This window comes from Muntiacus reevesi, chromosome 2 (assembly GCF_963930625.1).
Source record: "Muntiacus reevesi chromosome 2, mMunRee1.1, whole genome shotgun sequence".
Taxonomy (NCBI): domain Eukaryota; kingdom Metazoa; phylum Chordata; class Mammalia; order Artiodactyla; family Cervidae; genus Muntiacus; species Muntiacus reevesi.
Window position 1 is genome coordinate 148059293 of NC_089250.1, and position 27336 is coordinate 148086628.

Below are 27336 nucleotides of genomic sequence, written 5' to 3' on the forward strand. Positions count from 1 at the left end.
TCTAGGTGAGTGATCACACAATCATGGTTATCTGGGTCATGAAGATCTTTTGTGTTTAGTTCTTCTGTGTATTCTTGCCACCTCTTCTTAATATCTTTTGCTTCTGTTGGGTCCATACCATTTCTGTCTTTTATTGTGCCCATCTTTGCATGAAATATTCCTGTGGTATCTCTAATTTTCTTGAAGAGATCTCTAGTCTTTCCCATTCTATTGTTTTCCTTTATTTCTTTGCATTGATCACTGAGGAAGGCTTTCTTATCTCTCTTTGTTATTCTTTGGAACTCTTCATTCAAATGAGTATATCTTTCTTTTTCTCCTTTGCCTTTCATTTGTCTTCTTTTCTCAGATATTTGTAAGACCTCCCCAGACAACCATTTTCCCTTTTTGTATTTCTTTTTCTTGGGAATGATTTTGATCAATGCCTTCCTTCTGTATAATGTCATGAACCTCCGTCCATAGTTCTTCAGGCAATGTGTCTATCAGATCTAATCTCTTGAATTTATTCATCACTTCCATTGTATAATCCTAAGGGATTTGATTTAGGTCATACCTGAATGGTCTAGTGGTTTTCCTTACTTTCTTCAATTTAAGTTTGAATTTGGCAATAAGGAGTTCATAATCTGAGGCACAATCAGCTCCCCATCTTGATTTTGCTGACTGTATAGAGCTTCTCCATCTTTGGCTGGAAATAATATCATCAATCTGATTTTGGTGTTGGCCATCTGGTGATGTTCATGTGTAGAGTTGTCTCTTTTGTTGTAGGAAGAGGGTGTTTGCTATGACCAGTGCGTTCTTTGGCAAAACTCTGTAGTCTTTGCCCTGCTTCATTCTGTACTCCAAGGCCACATTTGCCTGTTATTCCACATATCTCTTGACTTCCTACTTCTGCATTCTAGTCCCCTATAATGAAAAGAACATCTTTTTTGGGTGTTGGTTCTAGAAGGTCTTATAGGTCTTCATAGAACCATTCAGCTTCAGCTTCTTCTTTGACATGGTGGAACTGTATAGATATTTGAGGGCCAGATGTGGTTACTTTTAGCTTCCTGAATAATTAAATGTGGTTGAGTACTCTTTAATTTAATGGTGTAGAGCTGTTGTTGTTGTTCAGTCACTCAGTTGTGTCTGACTCTTTGTTACCCCATGGAGTACAGCATGCCAGGCCTCTGTGTACCTCATACCTCACCATCTTCTGAAGTTTTCCCAACTTCGTGTCCATTGCATCATTTTATTCACTACATTGGTGAATGAAGAAAGAGACTCAGAGCAATGGAGCAATAGTTTTGCCCATTTTTTTCATGTGCAAATTTGGACACATATATTATTTGGGACTTCCTGGGTTGGGAAGATCCCCTGGAAAAGGGAGTGGCTACTCACTCCAGTATTCTGGCCTGGAAAACTCTCTAGTCCATAGGGTCACAAAGAGTTGGACATGACTGAGAAATGTTCACTTTCACAGAGTGAAAGCCCAGTTTGAATAAAAACCATGAGAGCTGGCGGAGTTGGTGTGGAATAGTGTAAAGCTGGAATCAGCTCGATCAGCTCGGACATCCTGGATTTCCATATTGTTGCCACAGTCCCTTTGTGGAACTGAGTGTCAGTGTCTTCAGTATCTTTCAGGGTCTTCAGGTTTTATATATATATGTATACAACATCACTCAAACACATCCGTTAATTACTAGACTAAAAGGAGACTTCAGAAATGTAGTTCATGGTGGCAATGTTCAATAAATATTTGCTGAATGAAACTGAAATGGGACCAGGCTTCTCCAGGCCTCTCAAAACTTTTTTGAGATTACCAGAAGTTCATACAAAAGTTAATTCTGTATGCATTGTGAGATTATGGGCTCACAGCTTACAGGTGGAAACGTTACCGGGTGTGGTACGCTGGAGAGCACTGTGGGTCAGCAGCTACCTGTGATTACATGCGTGGCCTTCACCTGACCCCTCCCCATAAACCTGAAGGCCACCTACTTCTGCCCTGCTCAGTTTCCCCACTTGTAGATGTTTGTGGAAAAGTGTAAACATGATGGGATTCTCAGTATAAATTAGGCATTGTGATTCCATGGAAGGAGATGTGAGCTAAATCCTATTAATAGTTCATTTGACCAAAATGTAATTTCTCTAGGACTGTATCATTAACTGTGAAACAGGTTTGTGTGTTCTTTGGTTATATACCAGGCATTGTGTAACCACAAAGATGAATAAGGCATGATCACTGCTCCTCTATTGACTCTCCATCTAGGGAGAGGAGGGCTAACCAGCAATGACTAAGTGTGAACAGCTCCTTGGAGGCAGATAGTATGTATAGTGGTGGCACTATGGGGAAGTGGTTAACTGTGCCTGAGTGGATCAGAGAATGTTTGAGAGCAGGGTTTTCCATTAGTGATAATTGTCTTCCCTTCCCTTCCATGTCCTTGTAAGGCTAAAAGGTATGTGAAGGAGCAACACTGTCAGATATTAATAATAATAATATATAAATAATAATAAACATCATTATTATTTCATTATCAGTCACATTCAGATATTATACTTATAGGCATTCAATTAAAAATAAACTCCACATGCCTGGTGAATCTCTTACAGGATGTTGAGTTTTCCCTTTTGTGTTATAAAGGATCAGACTCTGCATTCATAACATAAGAGAATGTGCAATCTAAGTCATGTGGCCTTGCAGAGGGTTTGTTTTTTTTGTTTGTTTTTAAATTCCAAAGTCCTGGGGCTCTTCTGTTGTTGTTGTTGTTTTTCCTCATTCCATGAGTTGATACCTGTCTTTACCTACCTATTTTAATTACTGATTTAGGTAACAGATATTTAGTGAACACTTCATATGTATTCAAGGAGTAAAAATACAACTAAATAATACAGTCAAATCTGAAAGAGATACTATATTTTACCCAGGATAAGTGCTCAGTGGAAATGAATGATGAGTGCAGTAAATTGAGAGGGAAGACTAGTGAGTGGGCTAAAGGTCAGAAAAAGCTTTGTGGAGGAAGCCACACTTGCACGGGCCCTGCATGCACTCTGAGGCACCAGAGTGGTCTTATCCTTGCCGTTTTACGGAGACATGAGGGTGTGACTGATGCTGATATTGAGAGTGGTGTTGAGAGGTCCATTCCATTTAGATTATATTTAGGGAAGATTGATGAAGTAAGAGACAAAGCTGGGGGTACAATATTTGGCTCAGGTATCAGCTGATGAGCATTTTTACCTGTGTGTCTTATTTTTCCTATGAGCACAGAATCTACCTCTTTCTTAACTTCTTATCCATCAGAGTCCCTTTCATGTAAGAGTTATTCAGTAAATATTTTTAAAATTAGTGTTGCTGAATTATTTTAGATATAGCTAAAGACTTCATGGAATTTGAAGAAAATAGGAAGATATAATTTTACTAAAGGCTTTACCTCTAAAGGTGAGACACAAATGGCATCAGAAATAGTTTACACTCAGCTCAGAAGCCTCAGTTGATTGGGTATATATTGAGCTAGAAAACCCCATGATAATAATATTCGTAATAATAATAATGATAATAATGTTCGTAATATTTTTATCTGGATAGGATGGATGTCTACTTGAGTGTGTTAGGCACTGTGGTGGGTTCGAATGTTCATCTCCAGAAGGATGGCACACATGTTTCTGTTAAACAGTGTCCCTTGATGCTTATGCTCTGCTCACTTCCTTGTTTTGCAGCTCTACAGCTCCATGGACTTTGGAAGACGGTGGCAACTCATGCATGAACGCATCACACCCAACAGATTTTACTGGTAAGCCCCATCCAGAGTCTCACCACTCTCTTGGGTAGGAATCAGGCAACATGGCACTCTGGCAGTTCCTGGACACCTTCAGCACTAGAAGTCATTGTGTGTCCTAGGCCTTTGCCACTCAGTTTGGTTCATGGACTGGCAGCATCAGCATCACTTGGGAAGTTTTAGAAATACAGAATCTTGGGGCCCATTGAAACTTATTAAGCAGAACTCTGCATGTAGCATAATCCCTGGTGATTTTATGTGCACATTGAACTGAGAAGCCCTGGGCTAGAGAGCTCCATGAGAAGGTCATGACTGGGTGCTCTTAGCTATGTATTAGTCTCCCCTCTTTTAGTAAAAAGTAGGTATTTTATGAACGTATTCTAAAAAGCAAGCATTTCCTAAAATATACTATGAAGGACACTAGTTTCACACAGTGCTTCTCCTTCCAAAGGCGTTTCTACGGTCACATAATTTTAGGTAACAGTTTTCCAACTCTGCCCTCGTAGAGACTCAGGATTCACATTAGGATATTAGAGCCTCTGGAGAAATGCGGAGTAAAGGAAGCTGCCAAACATGAAGTCACTGATTCCCACACTCACTTCACTCTAGAATCTCTTTCTCATGTCATACCTGATCATCCTTTAGAACAACTTCTGTGGAGCACATTTTGACAAGTTTTTCAAGGAGTGAATACATTTCAACTGGAAAATTAGCCCTTTCACCTAATCAGAAAGTCTTGTTATTAACCGGTATTTTTGTACATGAATTCTATTGCTAATTTGGTTGTAGCAGAGTAAACTTGGTTTGGTATAATGTTTACTTTTTACCCTTCCTAGCTATATGAAATGCTTCTAATATGTATCATGCTTACATTTCTGCAGAAGCAATGGCCAAATATATCTAGGAGTGTATGTAGGAAGCATACACCAAAGTGTATGATATGCTTAATTATGTGCTTAATTTGAAACAGAAACAAAATTAACAATACTTAAAAGTAGTACCTATTCCATGTCTCATTTCAGTTCCCTTAAAGAGTCATGAGATGACCCTTAATGCCTTCCACAAGGTGGCGGTGATGTGTGTTTGGGGGTGTGGGGGGATGTGTATATATGCTTCTTTGAACATGTATATATACAACCATGCCAGCATCTTTGGAAACAACATTTCACCCTATCCCCTCTGCACCTACAGAACTATGTTCAGAATTAAAATGATGATTGCTGAAGCACACTGTGAAAATCAACTATGTCTTATTATATACAAAGTACTCAGAGAAAAAAGGGAACTGGTAGTCATTTTTCCCTTTGCAGACTGATTATTATTTGTTCTGTAGCTACTATTTCAATTATTATTTGGTCTATATTTAGAGTTAGTTATATTAAGATGTTTTCAAGAGACTGAGACAGAAAAAGGAAATATTTGTTTTTCTGATGTGCTAGTTATATAATTACTGCCTTTCGCTCAGCTAAGATGGACCAGTTTCTCAGTGTACCATCACTCAAAAAGAAAGTGAAAAGTCAAAGTGAAAGTCCCTCAGTCATGTCTGACTCTTTGCAACCCCATGGAATAGTCCATGGAATTCTCTGATCCAGAATGCTGTAGTGGGTCGCTGTTTCCTTCTTCCAGGGATCTTCCCAACTCAGGGATCAAACCTAGGTCTCCCACATTGCAGGTGGATTTTTTACAAGCTGAGCCACCAGGGAAGCCCAACCATCACTCAAAAATCCCTCAAAAAAAAAAAAAAAAAAAGCCCTCTGCTATTTTTGGAACAAATTCTTGAGATGGTAAGGCAGTTAGCTGACTAGGAAGTCAAGTTGATGAAGAAGGGAAGTACAGTAGGCTGGATAAGCCTTGTCATCATTCCTGAAGGAAATTAAGGGGATGAAAGGCAGCATTTTTCTATTTGCAGAGGGCAAGAAGGGAATGTTTCAGCTTCTATCTGCCTTCCCCCTTCCTTTGTAGAGCAAAAAGGATAAATCCCCAGGTCCTGATAATTATGTTTCATTTCTTTTCCACCCTGTGCTTCTTTCATATATGCCCCCATGGGGAAATATAAAAGTTAATGCCTGTGCTGGCTAGCCAAGTAGTAGTTGAAAATTCCATTTTTGTAATTATCACTTCTCTGTTTCTGATGTATAATTGCCACGATTATTCTTATAGGTGTCACTGGAGTTGTAGAGGAAGAGCTCATTTTACATAGACCTTTTTTTCCCCCAGTGATAGAATCATGATTGTGGAAAGCTCTTACGCTGAAAAGACTTGGCCTGTATGGGTTAGAAGTGGAAATATCGACTTGACACCTCCTTGAGGAAAGACAAAGTGTGCATTTGTCAGGGTATAGAACACAGCTTTGGTTAAAACAGAGCCTCTCGGGGCTCTGGTCTCTGCATCCGTATAAATGAGAACAGTATTCGTCCTGTCAACTTCATATAGTTATTGAAAGGACAAGATATCATCCTTTCAGAATTGGACTCTTGGCAATTTTATTTCTCTGTTTCAGATTTATAATTTATAAGTTATATCTTTCGGTACTATATTTATTAGTAGTTCTGAATTTATTCGGTTGCTCAGTCATGTCTGACTCTTTGTGACCCCATGGACTGTGGCACGCTAGGCTTCCCTCCTGTCCTTCCCCATTTCTCAGAGCTTGTTCAAACTCATGTCCATTGAGTCGGTGATGCCATCCAACCATCTCGTCCTCTGTCATCCCCTTCTCCTCCTGCCTTCTATCTTTCCCAGCATCAGGTTCTGAAGACCGTAACACGTTAAGTGATTTGTCATTTCTTCTGGGATCCAGAAAAATCCCATGCCCAGTGAGACTTTTCCTGTAGACATCTAGTAATAATTGAATGGGTCCAAGAAGCCACATCTCAACCTAACTTTATTGTCCTCACTCTTTCTTGAGTCTTGATCTTTCTGATGTGATAAAAACAAGACAAATCAACAGCCAAAAACCTTGAAACTGCTTCTTTTTGAGGGATGATGCAGAGTGAAGTGGTTTTGGGGCTGATAGGGACACATGGAGGGAAGGGCAGTCATGCCAAAAACAAGAAATTGAAGTAAAAAACTTATCTTGCAGTATGTAGACAAATAGAGTAAATATGCAACCCAGACATAATATTGTCCAAATATTGTTGTCTATAATTTGGAGATTTTCAAATTTCTAGGGATAGATCCTTCAGGAATGCTAGGTGTGTTCTCCCATACTGCCTTCAATTGTAGAAAGTAGCAACCTAGAGGGGACCTGTGGGGAAGAACACTGTGATATAGAAATGGTTTCTGCCAAGGATGAAAGAGAAGACTCAGCCATCTACGATGATGATCAGTGTAATGGCTATGAAAATGCATCAAGAACTATAAGGAGTATCATGATTGTTCATTTCCTCCTTGGTGCCCTACAGTGCCTATGAGTTAGACAGGGCATGGGCCATAATTTTCCCATGGGCCATAATATTAGCATTAATAGTAAAAGATTCATTAGAGGTAAAATTTTCTTTATGAATTCCAGATGTTCTAATGCCATCAAGAGAGGTCACATAGGAATCTTGCACTTTGGAGTGACTACACCATCATGCCCTGAGTATCAGACTGACATGCAAACTCTTTTATGTGTGACCCTTTCACTCATTTGATATGTGGTTAACGGGCAGATTACTAGTCCTGTCTTCTGCTCCTATCCATCACCCCAGTTGCTTTAGCAATTTTAGTTTGCAGGGAGAACGCAGGAGTAGCTAAGTATCCTACTGTAATCTCTCTCTAGTCTCTGTTTGGGCAGGGGTATCACAGGGAAATGTGGTTTTTGGTTTAATAGCCTACTGAGCTGCAAATGAATAGTACCTCCCTTCTTCCACTGGGAGATGTTTAACAGGCAGGCACATTCTGCAGTGGGAAGATTGGTTTCATTGCGCATCCAATTTGAATACTTGTTATGGTTCACAGCTTCACCTCGGTGGCCCCTCGGTCTCCCTAGGTGTTCGCCCTCTTCTGGCTTCTTTTTCAATGAGGGGACAGGCATCCTAGGACTTGCTGAGTTCTCTGTGTAAGTGGGCTGGCCTCTAAGTGCCTCTGATCCCTGATAGAATTTGTGTAGTATCATGAACAAGAGAACGAATGTCTCCTATGTTTCTTTCTTACTGACTTCCCCTTAGTTGTTTTCTTTCCTGAAAGACCAGGGTCCCTTTGTTTTTCCTTGATGTCACTGCAGGAGAATGTTCTGATAAAGTAATACACCCGAAGGTGCCAGGAACTTAAATTCTTTGGGCTGTAAAATGGACTGGTCTTGAGAGGAGAAGAAAAAAGAAAGTCCTATAAGAAGTCAACAGGCATGGAACAAGCTCTTGATCAGCCCACTTCAGGGCGCTCAAGGAGAGAGGGTTCCTAATGGATGGCTCTTTGAAGCTGTAACAATGCCTGGCTGCAGGCTGAAGAGTGGCTGGCATGCAGGGACAGTCAGGATGGGCTTCACATCTCTACTGTCCTTTGATTTAGATTGGCAGCTTTCTATTTTCTTCTTTCAGAAAGGTCATTAGGGAGGGTAAGAAAAATGTAAAAGCCAAACATGTCTCGTCTGGTGTGTAGAGTTAGAATGTCCTAGGAATCTATCTTTTAAAGAAGAAAGGAAGGGTATGGACTAAAAACTCCTTTCATTACAATATTTCCTTTCCAATCTTCCGTTGTTCTTATTTTTTCCAGTCTCTTTTTATGCATATGCTCTTTTATACATAGCTTAGACATTTTTCACACGAATTTGTATAATCTGCCTTCTCCCCTTTTAATGTTCTATTATAACAATTTTATGATATTATAAAATCTTTACAGTCATCATTTTAATTGTCTATGCAACACTTCATTATGTAAAGAGACATACTTTATAACTCTGTTTTTATTGAACATTGGAAATTTTCGTATTTTTCATTGTCATAAATAATAGTTTAATATTTTATGCATATTTCCTTAATAACTAGGATTTTTTCCTTGGACAAGTATCCTTGGTAGCCTGAATAAACACTTGTTTTTTCCCAGTCTCAACAGAGTGTCACATTCAAATGGAATGACCAAAATTCAACACTGAAGCATTTTAGGGAAATAAAGTTTTTTATTGAATGTTTTCTTAAAAGAGTTGCAAAGAAGCATCACATCACACAGCACACAGTGAGTCTTTCTAAAACTTCCTTTGTCCATATCTGACAGTCCAAGATCCTGATCATCATGCTAGTTACTGTCTCATCTTTTCCTTCTCTTTCCATGGGCTCTAAAACTATTTTCAGTCACAAAGGTTCATTGTCCACAGCACAGCCCCTTCCACAGAATACCTTGTACCCCACACACCTTCCTCCCCAGGTATCATAAGCTTTTCTTATATAGAAAAGCTCATCTCACCATCTATCACTCTCACCCTTCCCTCCAGGAAATCAATCTTTGCTGCACAGCCCTTAGAAAATGTAGGAGGGGGGAGCTGGTGATTGTTAGAGTTCAAAAGCTTTGGTTTAATCACTACTAAAAGAAGAATAATTGCATCAAAATATATATACATTTTGAGTATCTTTAATACCTTTCTTTAAAAATGTCAATTATGTGCTATTGTATGTTCTCACCTAAAACATATGCAAGTATAAGTCTACTTATGATTCATATTGACTTCATTCTTGGGGCAGGCAGCTTCTAGATGGTCCCCAATGCCTTCTGTCTTCTGGGAACCTTCCCATTGAGTTTGGGCTGCTTTTAGTGACTTGCTTCTAGTGGCTAGTGTGTGGCACAAGAGAAAAGATGACACTTCGGAGATTCATCTACAAAAGTTTGTGTCTTAGGGACCTTCTTGTGATTGCTTTGTGAGCTGCCCTATGGAGAGGCCCATTTGATGAGGAACTGAGGGAGGTTGCAGTCAGTAGTCAATGAGGAAGTGAGCGCCTCAGTCCAGCAGCTCGGTTCTAGTGAGAAATGACTGAATCCTGCCAACAATCATGTGAGTGAGCTGGGAGGGGTTCCTTCTCCAGTCAAGCCTTCAGGGGCGACTGCAACTCTGGCCGGCACATCAAGCCTGTGAGAGACCATGAGACAGCGGCTCCCAGCTGAGTCATGCCCAGATTCCTGATACACAGGGGCTGTGAGACAGTAAACCTTGGTTGTTTTTAGCTGCTAGGTTTTATAGTGAGATGGTCTGAACTTGTTTCACTATATTCTATTTTATTCTGTTTTACATTCTGATGGCATGATTTTGCTTTCTGAGTATACTCTTTGATGCCTCTGTGTGTGTGTGTGTGTGTGTGTGTGTGTGTGTGTGTGTGTGTGTGTGTGTGTGTGTGAGGGTGAGCCCAGTGTGCACATCCCCATTCAGAAAAGTGCTAATCTCACTTACAAAAATCCCATTTATCTCAGTCCCTGACTTACCTCGCTCAGCCTAGCAGTGGCTGTGAGAGTGGAAGACATAGAGCAGAGCAGCAGGAGGTGAAAATGGGACATGGTTCTTGAGATCATGTGGCTAGTGAACCCTCTTGCACCTTTCTTCAATTTACACTCTGAGATCTCACTTGTTCTGGAATGTGTTCTGTGTTTTGCTTCAAGGATAAGCTCCTAAACTATGGTTCCTGAGGAACTGCATGGCGAGTCATCCTTTGTCTGTTAATACATTACCTATGACAGAAGGAGAGTTAAGGGATAGGCAGAATGGCCTGAGATTGCTTCCTGGAAAATCAAGGTCTTTTCAAACAAAATTACCATTATGGGTAGAATTTTTGAAGCTGCCTCTACAATTTTGCAAACACAGTCATTTGCAATCTCGAATAATGGGATTTAGGTATCGACCTGATAGAATCAGATTTAGAGGCCCTTTGCAAACCAGGGTACGCCACAAATAATATTTAATTCAACTTTCCCTTACATTTTTTAAATGGTGCAGCAATTTAAAAATGCATTACATTCAGAATAATACATGCAAGGTCAGAAGGGGAGATGTGAAAGCTCAGCTCGCAAGGAGAAATCAGTTTCTACTTTGCTGATGGGGCCACCCATATACTGTATGTCTGGTTGCATCTTGGCCTTGGAAGAGCTATCTTAATGCTGGGAGCAAATGCAGTACTTGAAAGCTATTCATGGTTGTCAGCAAGTGCACTGAGGAAAACAGAAAGCTTACCTCTTCGGGTGAAATCCAGACCTGTTGGACTCATGTGATAACTATCCTAAGCACAGATGGGTTCTATGAAGGAGGGTAAACAAGGAGATGTAGGTAGCTGTAGACTTAACAAACTCTTTACTGTGAAGAGAAGGTGTCATATCTGACCCTGCCTCGGGAACTCTGAAAAGATTTGTGTGTCAAACAGAGAAGTCCAACACTGAATTAGGTAATGCATCCACTTACCTAATCTAGTCTAAGGAAAATTCCAAGATAAAAATGGGAAACATAATTTCTTCTTTTCCCAGCCTCTTGGATGGTTTCTCTGGAATTAGAGACGCATGGCTTCCAAATGCTTCTTTCCACTATGTGGAAAACACGAGCAATAGTTCTTCAGCTCAGAGACAAGGAGATCTCACTGATAAAATTTCAGAGGGTATGAAATGTGATTGTTCTCACAATGGATGAGATTTCAGAGGCTACTGTCCTTTGAGGAGAGGCCAGGAGAGACACACGTGGAGTAAAGCACTTAGACTGCTCTAATATTCCTGAAACTCAAATTGCCCATTTAGAGCTTCTTCTCCCTATATGAAGTGGGGACAGTGGACCACTGATAGTAATGAGCTTTGTTTAGTGGCCTTGACTAGGGAATCTGAGAGTTGCAGGGTCAAGGAGAGGTCTAGAGAGAAAAGAAAGAAAAGGATATTGTGCAGCCCAAGGAGAAAGCATCCAACTGAAGGGTTGGAGGTTGTTTAATATGCAGGTTGGAGACAGTGTTACAGGCAGGAGGAATCATCCTTTTCCTCACTGAGGAAATCTAAGCTTGGTCTGTTTCTGGTTGGGTTAAGAGTGTGTTTTAACTACCATAGAACTGGGTGGCTTCAACAGTAGATGTGTATTTTCTCCTACTTCTGGGGGCTGGGAGATGAGGAGATCAGGGTGCCAACATGGTTTCTGGAGAGAGCTCTCTTTCTGGTTTGTAGACTTCTACTTTCTTGCTGTGTCCTCTCATGCTATTGCCTTTTATAAGGACACTAATGCCATGATGAGGACTCTACCCTCATGATTTCATCTAACCCTAATTACTTTCCAAAGTTCTCCTCTCCAGATAGCATTGCCTTAGGGGTTAGGTTAGAACCAGGTGGCTGGGTCTAACAGTAAAGGATCTGCCTGCAATGCAGGAGACCTGCGTTCGATCCCTGGCTCAGGAAGATCCCCTGGAGAAGGGAATGGCACCCGCTCTAACATGCTTGCCTGGAAAATCCCATGGACAGAGGAGCCTGACGGGCTACAGTCCATGGGGTCATAAAGCGTCAGACACGACAGAGCAAATAACACTTTCAGTTTTACTTTAGAGGTTAAAGCTTCAACGTGTGAATGAGGACGAGTTGAAGGTGGGGAACACAGTTCAGTCCACAGCTTGATAAAGCAGGGAAGACATTGAGAAGAAATGCAAAATTTCCAGATAACTTCTCACCAAGAAGAATCCTGGAGGAGAAGTGCCTCAGGCTTGTAGGAAATAGATGGGAAGGCAATACCAAAGATACAAAAACAATTTTTAAAAGATACAAACACAATATACTACTTTTTTTCTGATTGTAGCATCAATACAAGCTTGTTGTAGACATTCAAGAAAATGCAGGAAAATAAAAAGAAAATAATTACTTCTAATTTCACTGCCCAGAAGACATCACTTAAAAAAATCAAGTACTTTTTCATAGACTTTTCCCTTATTATAATGTAGTATAATTTTAAATATACTTTGTTTGACAATTGAAATTATGCTGTTTATGAAATTTTGTATCTTATTAAAACATACTTGAACATTTTCCGGTACCATTCTGTACTCTCACTAAACATAATTTAAAATTTGTATTACTTGAGTTGCATTTTAATTGGTGACTATATAGTAATTTAATCACTCTACTATTATTTTACATTGTTCTTGCTTCTAAACATTTACTATTAAGGAAGTTACTGGAATGTTATTTTGAAATCCTTTAAGTAATTATCTTTCCAAGGTTGGTTTATTATGATTTTTAAGGATTGACTACCAAAACAATATATATAAATATTAGCATGCCAAATTGTTCTCTGGAAAGTTTATACCAATTTCCACTCAAACTAGTGAAATGCCATTTCAACACCTCATAAAAATTTAATTTAAAAAAGTAATCTAATTTAATATGCAAAAATGGATTTCCCTTGTTTTAATTTGCATTTCTTATCAGACTGGTGAGCTTAGACAAGTTTTCATATATTTATTAGTCATTCTATTTCTTTTATGTGACCATCTGTTTTTGAGTTTTTTATATAGTCTCTCATTTTGCTTCAATGTTGTCTCCAGTTTGTTCTCTGTATTTTAATTGGCTTATGATATCAAGCATACTTTAAAAAAATTGATCAAATCTTTTTATTTTTTTCTGTTATAATATCTCCTGTTACTTTATGTTTAGATTACACCCTCAACTGTGATCATGTAAATATTAGCTGAAGTTTTCTGATTTGCAGTGTTCCTTTATTCAACAGTATATATAATACATATATATTATACATTAGATTATATATATTAAAAGACTCTGTATTCTCCTATATTATGCTTCAGAAATCTTATACTGATAATTGTCTATTTCATCTTGTGACTGTATTATAATATAATCATTTATAATTATTTTATCCATATTTTTAGAATTTAGATGGATTATTTAGATGGGAGGACATTTTTAGAATTTGTAGGATTTTAATTTTTTTTAAGTAATTAAAATCTACTGAACATCTTCCTGCTTAATTCTGTACCCATATTTCTGACTACTTCCTCTGATGATTTCTTGCAGGAGAAACTCTGATCAGAACTTAGGCAACACTGAGGTTGGTAACATTTGTCAACAGCCTTTATCCTGATGGATTGGTCAGTCCTCTGTGCCCTGAGCCAGACCAGACTGTGTTTCCTGATTGTTTGTAACACAACATAGTGCCTAACTGGGCAAGTCTCCTCTTTTGCAAAATATAACAAAACATAAAATAGAAATAGAACCTTTTCTTCTTTTCCCAGATATTCTTGGGCTTATTTTACTCATGTGTCCATCCAAATGAATTTAGAATCACTTTGTCATGTTTCAAAATGTCCTGCTTCCCCCCATCACTATAAAGCAGCTATTTAGATTATTGGTTAGAACTGTAGCAAAGCTATGAATTCATTTGGCAAGAACTTAATGTTTTTCAATATCCAGTTTTCATTTTGGGCCATATGGTTTGTCTCTCCTTTTATATTACTTCTTTGTTCCTCAGTAAAAGTTATATAGTTTTCTTTATATCAGTCTTACATATTTCTAGTCAATATTATTTCTAGGAATTTTCACTTTTGGTATTATTATAAATAAATATATTTTGTATGTAACATCTTTATTCCGATTGGCATGACTGAATTGGGTAATAAATTCAGTTAGAGGTGTATCTATAATTTATATACATATAAGAAGTATATCTATAATCTATAACCAACAGAGGTATATCTGTACTTTGCCTACAGACATATATAGTTGGTGTCCTAAGATTTTTTATAAAGAAAATGTGTTTTAAGATTTTTAAGTGATCAAGAGAGTGTGATATGACTACAGATTCATTCCTGTGGGAGTTTAGGAATTTAAATTGGAGGGGAGCTTTGCCCTTACTAGCTGTATGAGATTGGGCAATGGTACTTAATCAGCTGGTGTCCTTTCTGACTGGTGGGACATCAGTATACCCTACCATTGCCTCCTGGCTAAATGTCAGTCTTTTTAGCTTGGAACATCATAAGTGCTCAATAAATATTAGATAGAAAATTAATAATAAAACAACTTATGAGAAGATAATTGGAACAAATGACCATCCTCATTAATTTAGTGGCAGATAATACTTAGCATCTCTTTGAAACTGAGCACGGTTGAGTGCATCTGCATATCTTATTTTTCTTCTCCGTTCAAATCCCATTCATTACCTTATAGCCAGTGTTCATATTTCTGATCTGTTTTTCCAGCTATCAGGATATGTCTTATTATTATACTTGTTAACTATTTTTAGAGAAAATATTTCTAGCTTGATGTTAATGAAATTCATAAAACCATAAACTAAAGATTGTGTTGTATCTTATCCTGTGTACTTTAGCAGATGTGATGCAAATGTTGAGACATGTCCGTGCAGATTGTGAATGGAGCATGGCTAGAAATGGGAAGCACCAAAAGAATATGAGTAAGAAGTGTCATGATTGGTCAGAAGTTGAAGGGCCCAGATTAGCCTGGTATGCCAAGTGAAGGTTTCTTAGAGGAAATGGGGTTAATGAACCTTGAAGAGTGGGTTTACTTGGCAAGTGAGAAAAGGAGACAGGTTTTCTTGCAAAGGGAAGTTGATTAGAACAATGCTGAAGTCACGGGATGTTTGGAGAGCAGTTAGTATATCTGCTGAAACAGCGTTTCTCAGCCTCAGCATTTTTACCATTTTGGTATGAATAATTATCCTGTGCATTGTGAGATCTTTGGTCTTTATTCCATAAATGCTTTCAGTATCCCTCTAGTTGTGAAAACCAGAAATATCTCTAATATTCTGATATTGCCAAATGTTCTCTGAGGGGCATCTTCACCCCTGATTAGGAGTCACTGCTAGGAAGATAGGATTTGTGTTGAGGGGCAGTGAGAAATGAAGCTGGACATATAGACTAGATTCAGACTGTGAAGGGCTTCAAATACCGGGTAAGTGGTTTAGACATGTCTCTCTGGCTAATGGAGGAAATTCATCTTTTGTGCAGGGAAATGACATGATATTCATATTTTATGAAGATTTATTAACATTTGGCACTTTCCTTGCGATGCTTAAGTGCATTCTGCACAGCTCTCTGTCAATAGATAAGCTACTGACTTTTCTCAAGACAGATGCAGCTCCTCTAATGTATCTTGATCCCAAGTTTCCATCTCTGGTGGAAAAAGTATGGAATTGTGGACTTTTAAAAATATAAACCTAGTATATATTCTTAAATAGTTCATTTCTATTTATACTTTAATTGATACAACAGCATTATAGATTTTTATTGAAGTAGCACAATCTCTTTAACACACATTTTACTCTTGTCCTATGCTAATTTTTGTACACATGAAAGTAATTTTTCACAAAAATATAGTTGTAATATATTTTCCCATTTATGTCTGTTTTTTCACTTTTTCCTAACCTAAACAATTTTCTGTATATGGGCAGAGTATTTATAATGATTATATTCATGGTGGCAGAATAGCATACTGAATTAATAAACTCTCTTTTATACTAATGAAATATGGAAAAGTTAGAGTGGAAAGAACCCTAAAAGATCCAGTGATTTTGGTCTAGTGCTCTTGAAGTTCTAAGAGGTAATTCTATCTCTAAGGTGATTAGACATCTAAGAGGTGATTAGACCAGGACAGTGGAGCCTGGTGGGCTGCCGTCTGTGGGGTCGCAGAGTTAGACACGACTGAAGCGACTTAGCAGCAGCAGCAGCAATCACCCTGGTCTAGTGATTTCTTCACTAGTGCTCTTGGAAGTTCTAAGCATGTTCTGATAAATTGCCCATCAGTCAGTTCAGTCACTCAGTCGTGTCGAACTCTGAGATCCCGTGAACTGCAGCACGCTAGGCTTCCCTGTCCATCACCAACTCCCAGAGCCTACTCAAACTCATGTCCATCATGTTGGTGATGCCATCTAACCATCTTATTCTCTGTTGTCCCCTTCTCCTCCCACCTTCAATCTTTACCGGCATCAGGGTCTTTTCAAATGAGGCAGTTCTTCGCATCAGGTTGCCAAAGTAACCTTCAGCTTCAACATCAATCCTTCCAATGAACACCTAGGACTGATTTCCTTTAGGATTGACTGGTTGGATCTCCTTGCAGTCCAAGGGACTCTCAAGAGTCTTCTCCGACACCACAGTTCAAAAGCATCAATTCTTCGGTGCTCAGCTTTCTTTATAGTCCAACTCTCACATTCATACATGACTACTGGAAAAAACATAGCTTTGACTAGATGGACTTTTGTTGGTAAAGTCATGTCTCTGCTTTTTAATATGCTGTCTAGGTTTGTCATAGCTTTTTTTCCAAGGAGCAACTGTCTTAATTTCATGGCTGCAGTTACCATCTGCAGTGATTTTGAAGCCCCCCAAAATAAAGTCTGTCACTGTTACCATTGTTTCCTATCTATTTGCCATGAAGTGATGAGATTGGATGCCATAATCTTAGTTTTCTGAATGCTGAGCTTTAAGCCAACTTTTCTACTCTCCTCTTTCACTATCATCAAGAGGGTCTTTAGTTCTTCTTCACTTTCTGCCGTAAGGATGGTGTCATCTGCATATTTTAGGTTATTGATATTTCTCCCAGCAGTCTTGATGCCAGCTTGTGCTTCATCCAGCCCAGCATTTCTCATGAAGTACTCTGCATATAAGTTAAATGAGAAAGGTGACAAATTGCCCAAGGAACTACCTGATATACAGAGAAGCCTTAGGGGTGCTTAGTGATCAGTTCTTTGGCTCCATCATTTTTCCTCAGTCAGAACTACTCAGCTTCTTAATGTTTTATATATTAGGCTATGCACAAGATTTATTTTGAAGATAGAAGACCATTCAATAAAGAAGCAAAAATATTTATAAAATCACTGATCTAGATTGGTCTTTTCATTTTACACAAGCTGCATACTGGTATAACAGTCTAAAGCTTATCCTTCCTTAATGCTTGCACCACCCTGAAGTGTTCAGTTCTGTAGTGCAGACACTTATTGAATGGTTAAAATTTTGCCAAAGTACCTAAGTTATTGTGCTAACGAGGATACTATCTGGTGACGCTCCACTCTGTCAATGGGCTCAACGTATTTTGGCGAGAAGATAAAGGTCCACATTCACATGGAAATGATTTTGACAAGTTAAGTGATAATTCTTAGAGCCAAATGTGAGAGTGGGTGAAAGACTGGTGACTGAAATGGAAAAAATGAATACTTTCATTTACTTGGTGGTAAATGACACTGAGCCTAGATGTTGTTTTTTCTCAAACCCTAGCTTGTTTTTTCTCAAAGTGAAAGTGAAGTTGCTCTTTGCAACCCCATGGACTGTAGCCTACCAGACTTCTCCATCCATGGGATTTTCCAGGCAAGAGTACTGGAGTAGGTGGCCATTTCCTTCTCCAGGGGATCTTCCCAACCCAGGGATCGAATCCGGGTCTCCTGCATTGCAGGCGGACGCTTTCCCTCTGAGCCACCAGGGATGATTGAAACAGGAAATTCCTTTAGTCAGTTAGGCTTTTTCAGCTGTCAACAAATTGGTTTTCAAAGGCAGCAGTTTTCCTTCCATGTACATGTTTGTGTATTTCTGAATCTAGCAACTAACATATGCTACCACTTTGATCCCCTTTGTTTACAAACACAGTGTCATTCAGTTCCTCAATTCCTCCCAAATCAGAACACATTCACCACCTTTGGGCCTCTTACTTGAATCTGCTCTTTAGAAAGAGGGTCTGGATGATAGATTAAGGGCATGCTCCGCCCCTTTTCATCTCCCCACTGGCCAGTCATATCGTGTTCAGACATTCCAACCTTTTCACTTAACAGTGTTGAAGACAAGCTGTCAAGTAAGTTGGGCAGAACCATGTACAATGGAGGCAGAGAGAGAGCCCCAGGGGGAATCCCTGCTCTGCCCACTCAGCATTTCATATGGATGTGGGGAGACTGAAGCATTGCAAAGGTCAGACCCTGGAGTGAGTCTGATCTATAAAAAGCACCAATGTGTGCAATAATTGCTGAGGAGCTGGGCCAGAAGCACTGGGGGATTTCAAATAGGGTGGTCATGTGCTTGTCCAAGCGATGCTGGGAACGAGAGGTCCAGGATCCTGAGTCATAACCTTTCTCAGCATCACCGCCCCTTGTTTAGCGTGTGTTGCTAAAAGAAGTGACAGCAGAATAGAACAAATGGAGTTGGGTTTTATGACTGTTTTCTACTTTCGTGGAAGAAGAGATTTGAAACATAAATGACATAATAGGGCTAGTGACGCTATGTCTCCTTTTGTAATTTCTTTTCTTTTTTATTCTTTTAATATGAGATTTCTTAGGATTTTCCAGAGCTGAGAGAAACAATACATTAGGAAGAGCAAATCTCTGACCTGTGAGGTGTAGTGGAAAGAGTCTGAGATGGAGTCAGGGCTTCTGAGTATAATTCTATTTCTGCCACTGGATAGTGGCCAAGACTGGGGTTCTCATGGGATTCCTGTGACTTTCTGCATATTCATCTGTAAAATTCAAAGAGCTGAAGGTCTTGGAGGTTTGGTCCAATGCTTTCTTCCTAGGCATCGATGATCCTCTTGCAGCCTGAGTGTTGATCTCCAACATTAAGTGATAGCAGGAAAGGAGATCCTGTCAGTCCTCTGACAGAGATAATTTTGCTTCTCAGGTGGTAGTCAAGGGAGAACCTGAAGTGCATTGACCTAAGTTGCTCATTAAAGCGCAGATTCTTGGGCCCCACCCTGAAACCCTCGATTGGAATCAGTAGACCTTGGCTTCAGGCATCTCTGTCTCAGCACTCTTTCCCAGCAGTTTCTTTGTATATTAGGTTTAGAAACCAGAGGAGTTAGTTAGGAAGTGGTTTTGAAAACAGAGAGGTTTGGTAGTGGGGTCCTAGGTGCTGTGCTTTGAGTCCTGCATACTGGGGTTACCAAAGGAATACCAGAACCTCTTTCCTTCCTCCTCATTACTTGACATCCACAGTTAAAGAGTAATTCCAACTAGTGAAGACATTGCCACCTCCAGGCATCTTTTAAAAATGCATGCACTCCGTGCTAAATGAGATAATACATTTAAGTGTGCTTGAAAGCTGTAAGGCATTATTAAAGTGCTTTGTAACTGTAAAGTGCTGTATAGATGTTAGTCATTATTAAAATAATGCCTCTGGTTTTTATTAACACTGTGGCATAAGTGAGATTATGGATTTTATCTACGTCCATTGTACTTACTAAGGACTTCTATTCAAGAGACTATTTGGACTCCCTAACTCTGTGCATTGTGTATTCATACAAAGGACAGTAGATGTGGGTTATTGTTTCAATGCTTAATTATCTCTTAAGTAATAGAATTGTACTGCTAAACTCGCTGCCATTTCACTTTATGATGCCTTTTGACTGTATGCAGCAGGTACTTTCTCAGCCTGGCTGTGGCTCATCTTTGATGTGTGTTGACAAGATTTAGCAGATGTAACACAGCAGAAGCTTTAAAGTGCCTTCCTGGTTGGGGCGTGTGTCTTTTGCCTCTGCCGTCCCCTGGTAGCTGTGACCCTCTCATTCCAGGTTCCGTAATGAACAACAAGAGGAACACCTACACCTGTACCTCTGTGCAGAGCCCAGCTCTGCCCCAGTTGCTAGTTTGGAGCAGAACCTTCTATGCAGCCCAGTCTAGACAAATTCCCCAGTTATCCCCTGGATGTATGAGCAAAATATATCTTTGCTGTTGTAAGCCATTGCATGTTAGCATGGGTTATTATGCAGCAAAAGCTACTTATACAGTAGAGCAAAGAAAAGTTGTAACAAATGGACAAATGCCTGGTACAAAGGACAGTGGTGAAGTGGCTCAACAGAGGTACCACCTGAGATTACTGTGGCCAGGGGAAGTGGCATCAGTAAAGTCTCCATAGAGGAGGGGGCATTTGAGAGGAGCCTTGGCAGATGGCTTCATAGGCAGATCTATGTTTGTGCCTTCTAGTGTGACTTAGTGGTGGCATTTTGGGCAGAGAAAGGAGCAGGAGGAGAGCCTGAAAGTAGGCGAGCATAGGGTATGTTTCAAAAATTGTTAATAGTTCAGTCTATCAGGAAGTTCAAGTTCTATGCTCATGAGAGAAGAGATGCCGATAAGGCTGGGAAAGAAGATTAAAGTGATAACTTAGAGATTTTAAATGCCAGGTTGAAGATTTTGCAGTTAATGCAATTGAAGGGCTCTACTCAGTGATAGGCATACTCAGATTCAGCCTTTAGGAAGGTCATCCTTGCAGTGGGATGAAGGGCAAATCATAAAAGGGAGTGCTGGGGACCAGGTGGCCTATTAAAAGGCTATTACTGGGAGTAGCAAATACTAGAAAGAGGAGATGGAACTTCAGGAAATTCTAGAAGATGTGCTTTACAATTAAAAAAATAAAAAGAACATCTTGAAGAATAGAAAATTAATATAACTTGTTCTCCCATTCTAGAATGTTGTTTCCTGTCTTTATAATATATAAAAACTCAAGTTCTACTTGGAAATAAATCGACATGTTATAGTGACCACAGATTCAAAGACTTTATAGATACATTTTTAATGAGTATTTAAATTCAGCATGATAATTGCATACTTCATGGAAAACCATACTCTGGACTTGGGTGTAATTTCCCCTAGTGTAAAAAGGCACTGAAGCAATATTCTCTCTTGTTTTTGTATTTGTTTTTTGTGGCAGGAGATTTACTGGAGCTCAGGAATAACACCCCTTTGAGGGGTGAGGGGAGCAGTGTTGGTCAGGGAAGAAGTGTACTGGGATGCAGATGCAGTTGCTGATCCCATGAGAGCTGTGGAGCTGGGATGGTCCTTCAGAGAGATGTCCAGCCTCGAGCCAAGGAATTGAGCCTTCCTACCTCCACATTGGCCGTCCATAGATGTGGGTACCACAGGGGAAAAGTGTGACCTTGGTGAAGTGTTGCCATCAGCTGTGTTATATTCCAGAGAGCGACTCCGCTGGGAGTCACCAGCCACTCACACTTCTAAGACTGGGGAGTGAACACCTGAAGAGAGTGGGGTCGGGATAGCGCACCACTGTATCCGCTACAGCAGGGGACTGAGGTCACTCCAGATCCTGTCCTTGTTCCTAAAGGGAAGTGGGTTTTGATAGTAATAGCAGTAAACAGCGAGGCAGTCATAAGCAGCATTGTGAAATAAGTAGCAATGATAATCATAAATTATCATTTATTGAGGGCTTATGCTAGGCCAAGTAATGTGCTTCATCCATGGCACCTATTACTGCAATTTATCTGTTAACAGGCATGCGGGCAGAACAATGCAGTGGACCAAGGTGGGTGACTGACTGCAGACGCCCAGGTTGGAATCATGATTGTACTATACGTTAGCCACGTGTTCGTGGGCACCCAGGGCCTCAGTTTCTTCCTTTGTAAGATGAGATTAGTACCAGTAGTCTGTATGGATGAGTGTTATGAACAAGGAAAGGGTGGGGATGATCTTTCTGGGTTAAAATCCCACACTGTCAAGTTTAATTTTTGGTACTTGTGAGAGGATAGGCCAAAGATGGATGCCGTAGCTGGGACCCTTGTCAACAAGAAGGTGTTTGGTGTTTGCGGAGTGGGAGGGTCGGGGCTAAGAGGGCTGTGTGATGGCAGGAGACTGCCGAAGATGCTCAGCTCACAGGGTCTACATGCCGTTCCCACAAAAACCCTGCCCCTGAAGAACGAAACCTAGGGAGTCAACACTTTGTTCTTTTGTTTTGAACATCAGCCATGGTTGTCTGAGAGAGCTCCATGTTTTATAACTTTTCCCCATGCCACGGAATGTGTCTATTTATTAATAAATGCTTTCATTCAGCCCCACTATGGCTCCAAGCTTCTTTGGACAGTTTTTGACGGAGATGAAGACTTTTTAGGCTCAGAAATCCACCCTGGTTATAGAAAGAAGCTTGTCACTCCTGGTATGATTGCTGGACTGGCACGTGGGTAAGAGCAGAGAGAAACAGCCGTGGGGGGAGGTGACCAGGGAGAAACGCACTGTTGTGTGTCATTAATCACTAATTGCTGAATGATTTTATTATACAGCAGCCGTAAAATATCACTTGAGATTTTACAGCCAGTTCTTGCTTTAAGAAAACAATTTCTTATGTCAAAATGACTATTAAATTAAGTGATTCCATATTAAACATCCGTTGGACTCCAGATGATTGATGGGGGTATGTAATGAATAAGAACCTTTCCTTCCAGCTGCTCAGAAGAGATCGGCAGTCATTTCTGAAATAGCCGTTGACCTTGGGAACCCAGGCGAGACATACTGGTTTCCAAGATACACCTGGACAATTAAAGCAGAAAGAGAGTCTTAAGAAAGCAGACTTGGCTTACAGATAAGGAAACTGAGGCCCAGAGAGGTAAAGACTCACTAGAAATCATGGTATAGACAGTGATGCAGTGACATTGGTTATCTCATACCATGGTTACTCTTAATTATGTATTGTTCTCATTATTCCCAGTTGGACTAACTGTCCCCATTTTATAAACGACAAACCGAGTCTTGGAAAACTTCCTTGTCATTACCCCAAGTACAGCCACTTCTGAGATAGATTGTGTTGCCTTCCAATGACACCGACTTGTATTTTGCCCTAAATTTGTGTGTACATGTGCTAGATGATGATAGACTCAGTACAGTGACCTAAAACTAAGTCATTTTGTCCTTTCTAGCTATTTCTACTGAAACATTCACAATTTCAGATTTCAAGTACTCTGGGGACAGTGACTATATATATATATATATATATATACACCAGCCACTATCCCTTCCTTCAAAGAGTTTGTAATCAGCTGAGAGGCCTGATCATCACGTGTTGAATGCTTTAGTGTTCACCTGTATGATCCGGATAATCTGTGCCTCAGGAAACTAAAGGGTGGGGCAGGTCTCACAGGTGGTGGCACTTGAGCTACATCTGGCAAGGTGAGATCTAGCAAAACCAAAAGAGGGAGAGCGTTTCAGCCAGAGTCACAGCAGGAGCTGAGGGTTGGAGGCAGAAATAGGGTGATGTTTTGGAGCTTTGCACTTTCTGATGCACGCCAAATACACCTTGGCCAAGTAGTATGTCAACTGATTGTGAAGGGCTCAGAACCTACGCAGAGGAGTTGAAACTCCTAGAACTCATGTTGTCTTAATGTTTATCTTTGCTAATTTTTTCATCAGCTGATCATTTGCACTTCTCTCTTCCCGCATCTATATTGTAAACTTGCTCAGCAGAGGTCTTGCCAGATAGTTTATCCCTGTATACATTGCCTCACACTGAAATAATTAAAGAAATAGTTACAAGGAGAAGAGAAGGAAGAGATGAATTGATAAAATGCCACTTGAAATAAGCCTGGAGAAGTTTCTAGGCATGAAGAGCTAAGCTGCCCTGGAGAAAACTTAGGAGTAGTCCTAGTGCCCCTGTGGTGGCAGTTCTGGACATCCTGCTAGCTCCCATGGTGCCTGCAGGTGGCCCCAGAGTGCTACCCTAGCATGCTTCACTACTCATTAATGAATTCTTTCAACAGACAAGTGTTCATTAGCTACTCTGAGTCAAGCTCTACGCTAGGCACAGGCTATGATGGTAGGCAAAACAGACATGGTCTTTACCCTCTTAGTCTTCATAGCCTTACAGAGAAAACAGATGGTAATGAAATCATCAGATAAAGATGTAATTGCTTACTCTAGTAAAAGCAGTGAAGGACGAGTAAAGGTTGTAGTATGAGGGTAAAACTGAGAAACCTAAGCTAGTCTGGGAGTCTGAAAAGCCTGCCTTAATTGTGTACATGTAACAAGGAACCTGAATTTGTCAGATAAACAAATATATTTAAAAATCAAACTATGTAGGGTGCAGGTAATGAGGACTCTGCGTGTAGGGGTCCATCTTTCTTGATCTCTGCATTAGTGAATATGAGAGATGCAGTAGTTCTGGCTAGCATCAGTCCTAACCTAGCTCTCCCGCAATGACATTCTGCGTTTGTGGTTAATTGCCTCTTCCTCTTACACTTCAGCTTTCTTATGTACATGAAGAAGTTTTTACCAGCATCACTGCTACTCAAAGTATAGTCCAGGTACCAGCACTGGTCCACAAACTGCTACTGATTTGTGATCAGACAGGTAAAGATACGCACATTCATTGTGAATCTTCAAAGACATACGGCAGTTTGATATTCTGTGATATTTTTTAATTTTTTATTGCATTTATAAAAATATCATTTGGTAATAGTTCAGGAAAATCTATTCATTCACAAGTGGTTTGAAAACCAACTCTACATGATGACCTCTGAGGACCCTTCTGGCACTGAGAACCTTTGATTTTAATTGGGTGAGGGTAGAAACTTCTAGATCACTGTTAAAAAATATCCAAGGTGAGTTCTAGAGCCTGGAGTTGAGTGATTATGAATGAGAAGATGTTATTCTAGAAAGAACTCTCCTTCAGCTAGATCTCTGAGACATTAGCCAGGCCAACTCCAGAGTAAAGAAGACATGATATCTCTGGAGGCAGGAGTTGGTGGTCTAAGAAGACAGTCACAACATGTCCTTCTCTGGCAACACACTTGATTTCCAGGCCAAAGCTCTGGTCTCAGAGCTAACTCAGAGCATCTTCACAGAAGAGGTTAGAAGTAAAAGTCTTGAAAAAAAAATCCAATAAACTCAAATGACCCAGTATATTTGTTCTTTCTTAATCCATTTCACTCCCATCTAACTGCTCAAAAGCTACTTTGATTTATAAATGGAATTTAGGAAGTGAGTAGTTTGAAACATAAGCAATTTAAACTTTAAAAAGTAGCTCCCATGAAGCAGAGTAAAGGTACTTAAAGGATTTCTATTTCCCAAGACCCTGGAAACACAATGAATTAGAGTGTCTCTGTTTAACTACTGTTATGGATGGTCCCCTGGGTAAACATTGTGCTTTATAAAAAGCTAATACTCAGAAAAGGTTTTTAAAAATTAACATTCAGGGACTCTTCCAGTGGAACCATCCACTGCTGACATTTTGTGACCATATTACACAAAAGACCTGCATTATTACTAAAAAGCAGCTTCTCCCTGCTGCCCTCTGAAATTTTCCCTGTGAACCTCAATTTCTTGGCTCTCTTCTCCAACGTTTTAGGCCTTGGGGGATCTATTCTAGACTTATGGTCTTGCTAGGAAACAGTGGACTTGAGTACGTTGAGATGGACAATAGAAGGGTCTAGGTTTAGAGGTTGAAAGAGCTGGTTTGGAAGAGCTGGGGATAAATTAAGGACAGCCTGGGGCTTCATCTTATTGGTTACAGAAGGCTGCTTTTTCCTTGCCAGGAGCAGAGCTGGCATAGGGTTGTGGATTTTCCATCTCACGTTTGGATCATTACTCCTAGAGACCTAACTGGCTTTCTCATTATTGTCTGTCATTCATTTGGTAGGCACCACTGCATGTCACTCCATTCTTGAACAGAGATAATTATAATAGCTCAACACCAGCCATAACTTGCTTTCTTCCACTCCGATTTGATTAGCAAAACAGCCCTTGCTCTTGCCACAGAGTGTTTTTTGGTTTACTGTTCCTGATGTGGATTTGTCCAACTCTCTACCATGCCTTCACCGCTTGCCTTCATTCCTATCCTTCCCCTGTCTCTTACTTTCAGCAATCATTGAGCCTTCTGTTTCACCAAAAGCTAGAGACTACTGCATATAAATGCATCCTATTTTCCTTTGCCCTTCTCCCTGCAAAATTTTTCTCTGTATTTCTCTGCTGTGTTGGAAGAGTAACAGTACCTTCTTAGTGAACTTAAATTTCAATTGCACCTTTAATCCTGTCTCTTCCAACCTTTTGGGAGTTTTACTTCATCAGTTACTCTCTGGGTCCAGTATCTTCAAACTCTCTATTCCCTTGCACATAAGAAGATCATTAATTCTCCTTCATCTAAGAAAAAAAGGAAACAGAACTGTCCTTTCCACTCAAGTGACTTTTCTATTTGTCTCTTCTCCATTGCCAAATTTTACGAAACCATGTATAATGAGTATGGTTCCTCATCTTCAAATTACCTTTAAACCCACTCAGTCAGGTCTCTGCACCACTACTCCTTGGACCATGATCCTTGGGGAACTCTTAGTGTTGAATCCTGTGCTTTCTTTTCATTATTCATTCTACCTCACTTCTGCAATATTCTCACTAGTGTCAGCTTCCTTCTAGAGTTTGTCCTTCCTTGGTCACTGTGATTTTCTTGTTTTTCTTTCTGTCTTTCTGACCATCCCATTTTTGTATTTTGTTAATTCCTCTTAATTTGGGAACCCCACAAATGTCAATCTTCCCAGGATGTCCTCACCATTTTATTGTTTGCTTTTAAAAAGATTCCTTTCCCCAGAAAAGCATACCCACTATCTTCAAGACTGTGAGTTCCTATAATGATCACCAAATCCTTTCCCTATTCTACTCTTTCCAGAATTTTGTGCTTCCCATGCCCCATTTAGACATCTCTACCATATTGTTCAGACACTGAGGAATAGCCCTACTGAGATATTCCTCATAGACCTCAAAGCCCAAAATCTCCATGACAGAACATACTGCATTTCTCCCTCCCCCAAGTTAGTTAAATCATTCCTCTTGAGTTCTTAGATGATCTTAGTAAGCAATCTCACCACCCATCTTTTCCAACATGGAAATCTCAAATCACCCTGGACTCCATTCATTCTCTCAGTAATTCCCAGCCTCTTGAACCCATGCCAGTTTGTGATACTTGCAAGATATTTT

General features: G+C 39.9%; 1 protein-coding gene across 1 annotated transcript in view; it reads left to right on the forward strand.

The window, feature by feature from the left end:
- Positions 1-27336, forward strand: part of SORCS3 (sortilin related VPS10 domain containing receptor 3) — a 598500-nt gene that overhangs the window by 382632 nt on the left and 188532 nt on the right. The window contains exon 5 of the mRNA XM_065920112.1: positions 3688-3761. Coding sequence (XP_065776184.1) covers positions 3688-3761 — 74 coding nt within the window. The remainder of the gene's footprint in view (positions 1-3687; positions 3762-27336) is intronic.